Source organism: Polypterus senegalus, chromosome 9 (genome assembly GCF_016835505.1).
Source record: "Polypterus senegalus isolate Bchr_013 chromosome 9, ASM1683550v1, whole genome shotgun sequence".
NCBI classification, from domain to species: Eukaryota; Metazoa; Chordata; class Cladistia; order Polypteriformes; family Polypteridae; genus Polypterus; species Polypterus senegalus.
Genome location: NC_053162.1, coordinates 173,339,333 through 173,351,601, shown reverse-complemented (window position 1 = coordinate 173,351,601; position 12,269 = coordinate 173,339,333). Strand labels below are relative to the sequence as shown.

The 12,269-nt window shown below is 36.9% G+C and overlaps 1 protein-coding gene across 1 annotated transcript in view; it reads left to right on the top strand.

Annotated features, from left to right (window-relative positions):
- Positions 1-12,269, top strand: part of c5 (complement component 5) — a 93,742-nt gene that overhangs the window by 50,812 nt on the left and 30,661 nt on the right. The window contains exons 20-27 of the mRNA XM_039764272.1: positions 2,307-2,446; positions 3,010-3,237; positions 5,461-5,521; positions 6,153-6,242; positions 6,327-6,539; positions 8,092-8,170; positions 8,902-9,061; positions 10,327-10,419. Of these exons, the coding sequence (XP_039620206.1) occupies positions 2,307-2,446; positions 3,010-3,237; positions 5,461-5,521; positions 6,153-6,242; positions 6,327-6,539; positions 8,092-8,170; positions 8,902-9,061; positions 10,327-10,419 (1,064 nt within the window). The remainder of the gene's footprint in view (positions 1-2,306; positions 2,447-3,009; positions 3,238-5,460; positions 5,522-6,152; positions 6,243-6,326; positions 6,540-8,091; positions 8,171-8,901; positions 9,062-10,326; positions 10,420-12,269) is intronic.

Sequence of the window (12,269 nt, the reverse complement as noted above, 5' to 3'; positions counted from 1 at the left end):
CGCACGTTTTCATTAGGCCTATAAACATCGTCCTTTTCCATTCCCCTCCCACAGACAATAATTATTTCTGATAGGCTCTCCTATCACGTCTATAATTGCAGCGCCAGCGCCATCACCTCAGTCTGATAGCAGATGCCTGGGCATGTTGTGATCTGAGTTTCAAACTACTACTAGCAATGTCTAATAAAACTGCATTTCACAGCTGGAAATTTAGAAAACATTTCAGATATGTCGCGGAAAAGGGCATAAATCTAACTGTGCAATGTAATGCTTGTTTGCCGGCTATCAAGATGTTGTCCACATCGAAAACCTCAATGTCCAACCTCAGGAAACATCTAGAGGTAAGTGCTGCTTGTAAGAGCAAACGGAAAGTTTTTTAGCAATGAAGCCTTCACATTGTCACACAGTCACAGACGCCACGCCACTTTTCACAGCCACACGCTTTTAATGTGCCCAAATGCAGATGTAGCCTATGGCTATTTTAGCTCCCTATTTCGGTTCACTTTAAGCTAGCTACTCTAGATAGCTAGCTAAGGAGGTTGTTGAGCCATATTACGCACTTTCCCTCCCATTTTGTCAGTTTTGATATTAGCGTGCCTGACTTGCTATATGTAATTTAAAATGTGCCTGGAATGGTAGATTTTAACAAAGACTACGCATTGTCCAAGTTTTACATGTATTGTCTTGAATGCAAGCGATCGGCTACTTCAGCATTTGTGATTGAAAAATAGACTGTAAAATGTTTTGTCTAGTAAAAAGTAACATGTTTTTTTTAAAGTGTAAACACAATAGTGGTGCACCATAGTCAATGTCTACCCCATAATTTAGTTTTAATTAATAATAACCACCATTTAATGCTACTACTACTACTCTTCTTCTTCTTCTTCTTCTTCTTCTTCTTCTTCTTCTTCTTCTAGCATTAATATTAATGCTATACATAATTAATAATTGTAATAATGTTGTAATAATTCATAGCTATTAGCATCTTGAAGTCTGACCTTGTGGTGGTTATTATAGTGTCTTTATGAAAGTTCTGATGTTACTTTGTGTATTAAAAGAGGATCAAAAGTGTTTAACTATTTTAAATAAGAAATTCGGTGTGAAACATCCCATAACTCTGTTGTTTGATGTCCCCCAAGTGCTGTCAGCTGGAAAAAGAATTTAAAAAATTGATACAACATACTGTACAACATAGACTGTAATAGTCTGGCAACTAACAATAAGTGGATGTGACACAATAATTAACTTTCAGATTATTTTTTCTCTGCTTCATTGATGTAAGAGATATTGGTCCATTATTCGGTCTATGCTGCATCAAAGATTTTTTTTCTTCCTATATACAGGCAGCATTCAGTCACCTTGAACAACAGGGCTATGGACTGATTCACACTTGATTTCACCATAAAGATTATTACTGTCAGGTTTGAAATTGAAAATGGATACATACAAGCAGGCTACGGGTACAGAATACCCATCCAAAAATTGGAAAAGTAATTAAAAAGTAATTAGTTACGTTACTCAGAACAAGTAATTAAAATAGTTACACTACTATTACATTTTGAACAGGGTAACTTGTAACTGTAACGAATTACATTTTTAAAGTAACCTTCCCAACACTGAGTATAAGGTATCATTAATGCACAATACCTTGCAACAAACCATAACCTGAATAACAAAATAATACAATTTTCATTATTTTTTCAAATAAAAATGATAACGATGAAAGGATAATTTGCACAACTAGTCAAGTTACTGTCCTGCTGCACTGACAGACTGAGGAGATCGTTCCTCCCCCACATTATATGACTCTTCAGTTCCACCCGGGGGGGTAAACGTTAACATTATACAATGTTATTGACTGTTATACCTGCCTTGCACTCTCCACCTTGCATTTTTAAACTTGCACTGCATTTTTATCACTCTTTAATTAATGTTTTTATCAGTATGCTGCTGCAGGACCATGTGAATTTCCCCTTGGGGATTAATAAAGTATCTATCTATCTATCTATCTATCTAAGTTTAAACGATTATCTCATAAGGAAGAAGCATTTTGTCTCTAGATTTCATATCACTCTTCAAAAGTTGCCTTCCACAAATTCTTTTTTATTTCCTTCTGATTCTTATTTTATTTATTTCTTGCTAACATGTTATGTATTTCTTGATTTTGTCTTGTAATGTGTCCTCAAGTATCTTCAGATTCAATTACAGTATACTGTATTTCTAGTAAAGTAGGTGGTGTTTACATTGTTACCAGTCTATGCTTATAATCCATTCTCTCTCCTTTTCTGTGTGTTCATCTGATGCAGGGATTTGTGTGGCAAAGCCATTGAATCCACGAGTTTTCAAAGATGTCAGCATCAATGTATTAATTCCTTACTCTGTTGTACGTGGTGAACAGATAGAGCTGAGAGGTTCTGTCTATAACTACAAAAATGAAAACTCTTGGGTGAGTTAATAAGGTTTACCATTGTTTGGACAGCTCAGATTAGAAGTGAGAGCAATAATGATAATTATGGTAGAATATCAGACATGCTTTGATTTTATCCATCTGTCTGTCTTCCTAACCTGCTTATCCAGGGCATGGTCATAGGGCGGAGGCTATTCCAGTGATCACAGGGCACAAGGCAGGAACAATCCCTGGACAGGGCACCAGTCTGTCACAGGGCAAACATACACACACACACTAGGGCAGGTTTAGCATTTCCAGTTTACCTAACCAGGATGTCTTTGGACTGTTGAAGGAAAGCAGAGGACCTGGAGGAAACCCACATTAACACAGGAACAACATCCAAAGTATACACAGAAAACACCTGGGATGCAAACCCTGGTCTTCTTACTGTGAGGCAGCAGCATACCACTGCACCACCATGCCACCGTCCTTTGTATTTAAATTTTCAAAAGAACAGCTTGGAAGTGTGTTACTATAGCAGTGTTGTGATCTATGTTGCACATGCATGATCCTGCAAGAAATGTTCTGTTGTTGATAAATTGTTCTATTATCTCTTACAGTACTGTGTAACTCTTGAGGTTCCTGAGAGTGTGTGCTTGTCCCAGGGCACAAAAACCAAAACTGGTGTGACCCAGGAAACACCTTGCAACAAGAAATCAATCAGTGAATTATCAGTAAAGGCATTCTTCTTCACTTTGCTTCCATTAGAGGTTGGGACTCACACGCTACGTTTCAGTTTAAAATCACCACTGGGCTCCGAGGTCCTTGTCAAGACACTTAAAGTGGTGGTAAGACTAGTTCCTGTACTGGTGAAATACAAACCTTTACTTAACTGCTTACAGGACTGTGGCACCTTGTGTACTGTACATGTAGGCCTATTCTAGGCCCATCAATTTCCAGGCTAATGGCCAGATATTCCATAGTAGTTAAAGAATTTCCAAGGGGCAGCCCATTATTTTCTAAGGGTACAGTGATCAAACAAGAACCAAGATCTAATGCAGTAAGGTTTTTTTACATTAGTAGAGATAAATTATTTATCCACGTATAGTTATTAATAAACAATGTATCTGGTCAATCTTGAGTTAATATGTGATTTCTAATTTGTGTAAAAAGACCTGGTACTGTTACTTGCACTTTTCCACTTTTCCAAGGGTGTCTGACCACCTCACCATTCCAAAATACTTGAACAATTAAATATGGAGTCTAGTTTTGACATCTGATGAATGGGACAAGCTATAGCTTTCTGCTACTTGGCTCAGGATTATTTACCATTGGGTGTATAGAAGATCATGAGTGAATAGAAAGTCAAAACTGATTGATATAAAATTAAAGATTTAAAATTGCTTTTCCATTATTATTATTACTATTATTATTAATATGATTATAGACCTTTTTCTGTTACTTTATTATTAGTCTTCCCCTTCTTTTAAAATGTAACATTGACAAAATGAGAGAACAATAACTGCTGAATCAACTGCCATATTCCTCCATTCTCCACGGTCTTTAGCATCCTTTTGGATGAGACAGCCATTCTCATGTTTTATGACACCATCTTTGCTGGGCATTATCCTTGCAATTCCATCATGGTACACCTTTTCATCCAAACAATTTCTGCCCTTTGCTCCACATGGCAAAACTACTTTTGTTTGTTTCTCAGTACAACATCTTTCACTTTCATATTAAGTCTTTTTCTTATTTTAGTCTTCATCTTCCTCTCACTCCATGACTCTCCACACATCTACCTGATCATTCTCATCTCTTTTTAATCCAGCTTTGCTTCATGTTCCACATTTTTTATATGCTACTTAACCCCCCTGTATTTTGTAATGGGCATAACCCCCTGTATTTTGTAATGGTGGCCAAAAATAATTTTTAATCTCTCATTTCCATGCAGAATGGAGACAGAGGTTTTACAATGGTGGCCAGTGTTGATAAAAGGTACTTTTGTCCAACAATCCACTTGTCTGTTATCCAGTTTCTTGCTCTAGTTATACAAATTTAGTTGGTTTTTTTTGGTTAAATATTGTTATAGAGTAGTTGTGTCCAAAATTATCACTACATAAGCAAGAAACCTTAAGAATTGTGGCATTAACTTTTTGAGCTGAAAACCTGCCTCTACCTGTCATTCATTGGTCAAGACTCCTGTCTTCAGCTCAAAAACTCAATTCCAGAGGCAACTTGTAAAAGATGGCAGGGTGTCCCCACAGTGGCATTTATGTTAGGTAGAATGCCCAGAGGGGTCTGGCGGTCTCGTGGCCTTGAACCCCTGCAGATTTCATTTTTTTTTCTCCAGCCAACTGGAGTTTTTTTTCTGACCTCCCTGGCCATCGGAACTTACTCTTTTTCTATGTTAATTAATGTCTTATTTTAATTTATTTTGTCTTTTATTTTTCTTCATTATGTAAAGCACTTTGAGCTACTTTTTTGTAGGAAAATGTGCTATATAAATAAATGTTGTTGTTGTTATTTATCACACACATCTAGCATCTATGCAACACACTGTTCCTCACATTGATTTCAGAAGTGTTTTCCTTCAATGCTAGAGAGGCTCTTTTGGAAGGCATAATGAACTATTACTGTCATGGTCACACTTATATCAGCACTCAACATGTCACATAAGTAGCAGAACTTCTCTACTTTCTCTTTATTTTATACATCAGGATTCTGCACCCCTTTCCCTTTCTGCCCTAAAGATCATTCACACCACTTAAACTTTTATTGAACTAATTGAACAGCACTGTCCCTTAAAATTAGTTTCTTCCAACACTGCACACAAAACATGGGCATACAACCAACTTTTCCAAGTTTTTTACTTTACAATACATTTACTGTTAATATATTTTCTGTGTCCTCATATCAATTGTCCTCTATCTTATATCAATGACTAAGTCTTCTAATAAATAACCTCAAATCCTAATAATAAAATGACACCCACACTTGGATTGCTGCTGATGTTTTGTATGGATACTCAAAGCTGTTTAATTGATTGATATTACATCTTTTGTTGACAGCCTGAAGGTATAAAGTCTGAGCTGTATGAAGGGGGAACTCTGGACCCACAAGGCATTTATGGTATAAACAAGAAACACCTAATTCTGAATTCAGAATAAAAAAGAATTTTGTGAAGTTTGCCATTCTGACCTTGTTATCCGTACTGTAGATTTTATTTATCATTCTGAACAATAGAACTTCTAAATTCTAAACTACCTGGTTGTGCAGGAGTCCATGTAGATGAATGACTGGGTTTGCCCTTTATAGGCCTGATGTCACATACATGATATGATGCATAATTTGCCTGCTTTTGAAATTTTGAAAACAACATTTTAGGCCTCTTTGTTATAAGTTGAGGATTTTAGGGACTGGATTAGAGGGATCAAGTAATGTTCTATTAAATACTAAAGCTTTGTTAAATACTTGAAATTTGTATTAGCCATAAAAAAGATAGCTCTCTTTCAAAGAATTTTGCAGGGTGCATTTTAAGTAATCAGGGCACCATAAAGACAGTTGTGAAATTGTCCAAATATGTTTTCACAAAATGCTTAACATCGTTTGTGTGCCTTTAACAAAAATGCTAAAAATTTTCCTATAAATTGTATCAAAAATTAATATAAATCATGTAACATTTCTGTGTTCCCTTATAATAGAGTGCATATGAGTAGGCCTATTTCTCACACCAGTCTGTCAATTTACATCTTTCTTCAAGGTCTTCCAAAGAAACGACTAGAGTTTAGATACAGAATTCCTTCAAATGTGGTCCCTAAATCTAAAGTGGAACGCATGCTCAGTGTAAACGGTACTTGTTTCTTCAAAACAACATAATGCAATTTAGAGTTGCCCATTTACAAAAACACTACTAATACAGTTTTCTATCCATCAGGGGAGGTGCTGGGTGAAATTATTTCCACAGTGGTCAGTCCTGGTGGCCTGCAGCAGCTAGTCAACCTGCCTCGAGGCTCCGGTGAATCAGAGCTCATGGCCCTTGCTCCACTATGTTATGTTTATCACTATCTGGAGAAGAGTGACCAGTGGGGCCTTCTTGGACCAGACAGCTTCAACATTCGTATCAACTTAAGGGGGAAAATGAGAGAAGGTAGGATTTCGGCAGAGCTGATACTCTTCTGATAGAAAGATTTTGGTGTCTATAAGGAATTACAAAGCACTCAAAAACAGCTTGTTGCTTATCAGTGATCTACTTAAACATTAAGTTCAGTATTTTTAATGCTGAAGTAATTTCTTCATATCATAATCACATAAAATTGTGTTCCAAAGTTAGTTTTTTTAATAAATAAACTTTAAAAATACCTTGTCTGTTCTTGCAGTTCACATCTGCCTTTAGTAGGTCTTCCATTCGAGTGTTCACATCCAACTTATGTACTGCAAGACATACTTTTAAAGTATTGTGGTTACCATAGTAAGGTCAATGGAAACTGTAAACTTTGTTTTTTATATTTATGTTTACACCCTAAATATGCACATTTTCAAACCATTTTCTCAAAAGGCAAAATTGTTCTAAACAGTTGCAGAATGTGGCTGATCAACCTCTGTATTTACATCTAAACACCACTCATGATGTCAACTGTGAGTAGACAAGTGAACAGTAAATGCAATCTCTTCTCAAGAAAAAATAGTTCCAAGAATCAGTGATAACATAATTCTTTCTAGCTCCTTTCTTTATCACACGAATGCCTCATAAATATGAAAGGCATGTTTTCTTAAATCAAAACCTTCAAAGTAGATGTATTTGGTAGCTTTTAAGCTTTCTACTATCACTCATCAATCCGTGTACTCTTCAGCCCCATAGAAAGCTGCAAAAGCAGACAAACTATTTTTAAAAATTTATAATAAAAGGCTTTAGTTTAGAACACAATTTTATGTGACAAATTAATATATACCATAACTGTAAAGAAATAACTGACTTGAAAAATATCCAACCTATCCTTTAAAGCATGACTATGTGAGTGTTATAGGAGGTCCTCCAGCATTGCCAAATTAATTTCTAGCCAAACTTTTGATTGCTAAGTGAATGGAATGTGTTGGAAATTATAAACTTAAAAGACATCTTGCAGTACTAATGCTAAAAGATGGAGCTCAGTATGTGTCATTTTACTTAAGTGCCTACCTTTAAACTTATTAAATATGAACACATAGGAAATAAAGATAAATCACATATTTAGATTGTGTCTGGTCATATTATTTAGCAAATCTAGTGGAAATTTAATTTATTAAACTAAGTTACTGAAGTACATACTCGGTGTCCGGATGTGGTGTTGTTATTAGCAAAACAGATGACCTTAATGGACTAAATAGCCTCATCTTGTTTATAAAATGTATTATGTCCTAAAATCTGGATCTGGAGTAGCATTTTCTCATTCAGCTTTGAAACTATTAACTTAAACAACAAAAATCAGGTTGTCTTTAGAGTATATTTATAGTAGAGCACACCTTGCAGTATTCAGCACCTTTTGCCCTTTTTAAAGTAGTGTAGTTGAAGTGGTTAGAGAGTCAGACTGTTTAAACACAAAACAGTAAGTTCATACTCTGTTGCTAACATCCTCTGTGTCATGGAGAAAATCTCCCTTGATAAAATATGGATACCTGTAAAATCAGTATTGTGTACACTGACTGTTTATCATTTTTCACAGCAATTACTGGTGTCTTGTCCTTTCGACGTCCAAAAGAGTTCTCATACAGCATTTGGAAGAATGGGGAGCCAAGCACCTGGTGAGCCTAGCATGCTTTCCTAGTTACAGAGGGACTTGCTAAAAGGAGGTAACCAGCCTTTGTACTAAGTCATCCTGGGGGCTGTGAGGGTGTTCTAAACAGCATCAATAGAGGATAAGTAGTCATTTCAAAGCATTCATAGCCCACATTCAGCTTGTATTACCACAACCAAAGTGTCTATGTAGGAAAACATAGCTATTAATATTCTGAAGAGTGACATCACTACTTGAATTTAAAAGTTTGATAAGTGATTTGTTCTAAAGGAGCATTTCTCTAGTTGAAATGAATGAGCACTTGTTTAATGCGTGCCCCATGTGTAAATTAATCATATTAAAAATAGACTTAAAAGAATGAAATGAGTAATTTGTGACAAATTGGATTTGTTACAAGTGTTTTGTCAAGCATTGTCACCTGCGACAATGTACTGGAAAAGGCCTGTACTTTCTGTTGTTCATCATGTTATTTGAAAAGTTGAAAAAAAACCTTTTTTTACTACTTAAATGCTAAATGTAAACTATAATATTCCACTTTATTATTGCAAGAGACTTATCTATTTTTAAATATCCAAGGTTGCTTTTAGTTTTGTATTCTCTAACAACTTGCTAATAGATGTCTTTAACCTCTTATCCAATAGGCTGAAGATGGTAAAAGCCCAAGAACTACTGTACTTCTGTTTGACCCTGAGCTGTCATAGTTTGTATAATGTTGATTTACATTCTCTGCTTTTTCAGGTTGACTGCTCTAATAGTGAAGATATTGGGGCAGGTCAGCGTACACATGTCTGTGGATTACATGACTGTGTGCAACAGCATCTTCTGGTTGACAGGAAGGTGCCAGAAAGCAGATGGTTCCTTTGAGGACAAATCTGGATATGTTCCAGTCAAGCTTCAGGTGACAAACAAAACTTGACATGCAAAATTTTCAGACACAGTAGAACTGAATATGAAGTCTTCGTCAAGCCCATTTCTTAAACTTCTAGACCATTCTATCTTTTTAATGTGCTATTTATGTAAAAACATATGTAATAGACTACTAAACAGTTTAGGAAATATCAGCTTGTGAAATAGGATGAAGTAGTGCATAGAAAAATATACTGAAATACACAATAACATGACACCAAGCAAATAAGTTGGAGGACACTAAAATGCTTGATATTGCTACATTTGGAGCTAAAAATTATGAAACTACAGTCACAGAGTTGTAAAGGTTAAATCTGCAGCAAAGTCAAGGCCCAGTATTCAAACATTGCCCTATGAAGTTAAAGCAGGAAGATACAGAATTTGACTCCTGAAGGAAGCCCTTTGGGACACCTGTAGCAGATCATGTTGCACATGTTGACTTTTGGGTTCCAAGTTTGCTTCAAGTAGTCCACTCTAAGGTTACTCATTAGTGCACAAACGAGAGAAGCTTAGTGAGTCATATCTAAATTAAAAATAGTGCATTAGAAGAACAACTGCTAGCAAAATAAGTTCTATTTAGGTATGTTTACTTACTTTTAAAAAAGGCAGTCTACTAAAATCCAAATATGTGTAGCTACATCCAGAAGCAAAGGCAAAAAAATCTGAAAAGTATAAAACTTGTTTGCAATAGTACTTGCAGTGTAGGATGCCAATTGGTTATACTGTAGAGTTGAACTGTAAAGTTCAGGGTTTCTTGTTGTTTCATTCTTTAGCGGTGTATGAGTCACTTCATCTTTTGGTGTTCATATTGCAGGAATATGGAATACAGTAAGTTACCATATACTGTATTGGCATGGCTTTTACAATAGGAATGCACTATATAATGTAAACTTTCTGCATTAGTTCTCATTGAAAATTTAACCATGATGATATTCGCATGAAGACACTTAAAATCTGCTGGTCTTCTAATCATAAAGCACATTGTTGCCTGCTTGTGACTTGCTATGTTATCCTAAATAAGCCGTTTCACTCTCCAAGCTCCTGATGAAGAAAACAGTTGCTCTTTATTGAACCAATATGGCACATTGAGGTGGTTTCACTATAGTTAAAGTATACAATTCAGTATTATAATCAAGTTTGTGTTTGTCCTCTGTTGTATTTTTTGAATTATTTCTTTTCCAGTTTATTGCAATAATATTACACCTATAAAAGGAGTTATTAAAATGAATTTAGATCTTAATTTTTATTTTCTTACAGAACTCTGGGGCAAATGCAGAAGAACAAAGCCTATATCTGACAGCCTTTACTGTAATAGGGATAGCAAAGGGCATCCAAGCCTGCCCACTTCTGGTAAGATTGGCATTAAACAAGACAGGCAATGCTGAGGAGATTTGCTCTCCTTAAGCAGCCTTTTTGTACTCTGTGTTATGTTAAATGGCAAGGGACCTTTTATGTAGCTGCCATTCCAGACCGTATGAGCTGCATGTAAATATATGTTTTTTTACGTTTTTAAGCACAAATATAGTTAATAATACCACTGAATGCACAGCGTAATAGTTAACTAAATGTAAAAACATTGAATAACACTAAGAAAACCTTGAACAACTGAGAAAACTAAGACTGGAAGAGTTCGCGCTATAGCCTTACGACCTGCTCGCTAAAAACACTTTTTTTTAATGAGTTTTAAGCACAGGGAAAAAAAATGAACATTTGAAAATTTAATAAACAACCAAGAAAATTAACATTACAACAATGCATGCGCACACCTGTGTGTGTGTGTGCGTGCGTGCGTCCGCCTGGGTGTGTGTGTGCGTCCAGCGCGCCCCTGTGTGTGTGTGTGTGTGCGTCCCGCGTGCGCCTGTGTGTGTGTGCGACTCGTGTGCGTGCGTGCGTGCGTGTGTGTGTGTGCATGCGTGTGTCTGTCGCGTGGGCGCCTGTGTGTGTATGTCGTGCACGCGCCTGTGTGTGCGTGTCTGTCTCTCATGCGCCTATGTGTGTGTCTGCACAGGGAATGCACAGGAAGAGACTGAACACGTGCCGTGTGACCCCGCACATGCGCACTTCACCAGAGACACACACGGACACCTGGACGCACACAGGGGTTTTATTAAAGAGGATTTCATCAAGTATATCATATATTTTTTAGTCTTAAATGTCAGCACTGCAGTAACCACCTGAACACAAGACTTTAAAGCCAGAGTACATCCAGCAAGAAAAAAGCTTATGTATAACATTACATTAATTTCTCATGTGTATATATACATATATATATATATATATATACACATACATACATATATATATATATATATATATATATATATATATATATATATATATATATATATATATATACATCCATCCATTATCCAACCCGCTGAATCTGAACACAGGGTCACGAGGGTCTGCTGGAGCCAATCCCAGCCAACACAGGGCACAAGGCAGGGACCAATCCTGGGCAGGGTGCCAACCCACCACAGGACACACACAAACACACCCACACACCAAGCACACACTAGGGACAATCCACCTAACCTGCATGTCTTTGGACTGTGGGAGGAAACCGGAGCGCCCGAAGGAAACCGACACAGACACAGGGAGAACATGCAAACTCCACGCAGGGAGGACCCAGGAAGCGAACCCGGGTCTCCTAACTGCAAGGCAGCAGAGCTACCACTGCGCCCCATATATATATAAACTGCTCAAAAAAATTAAAAGAACACTTTGAAAACACATCAGATCTCAATGGGAAAAAGAAATCCTCCTAGATATCTATACTGATATAGACTGGGTAATGTGTTAGGAACGAAAGGATGCCACATCGTTTGATGGAAATGAAAATGATCAACCTACAGAGCCCTGAATTCAAAGACACCCCAAAAATCAGAGTGAAAAAATTATGTGGCAGGCTAGTCCATTTTGCCAAAATTTAATTGCAGCAACTGAAAATTGTACGCAGCACTTTGTGTGGCCCCTGTGTTCTTGTATACATGCCTGACAACATCGGTGCATGCTTCTAATGAGATGACAGATGGTGTTGTGGGGGATCTCCTCCCAGATCTGGACCAGAGCATCACTGAGCTCCTGGACAGTCTGAGGTGCAACCTGGTGGCATTTGATGGACCAAAACATAATGTCCCAGAGGTGTTCTATTGGATTTAGGTCAGGAAAGTGTGGTGGCCAGTCAATGGTATCAATTC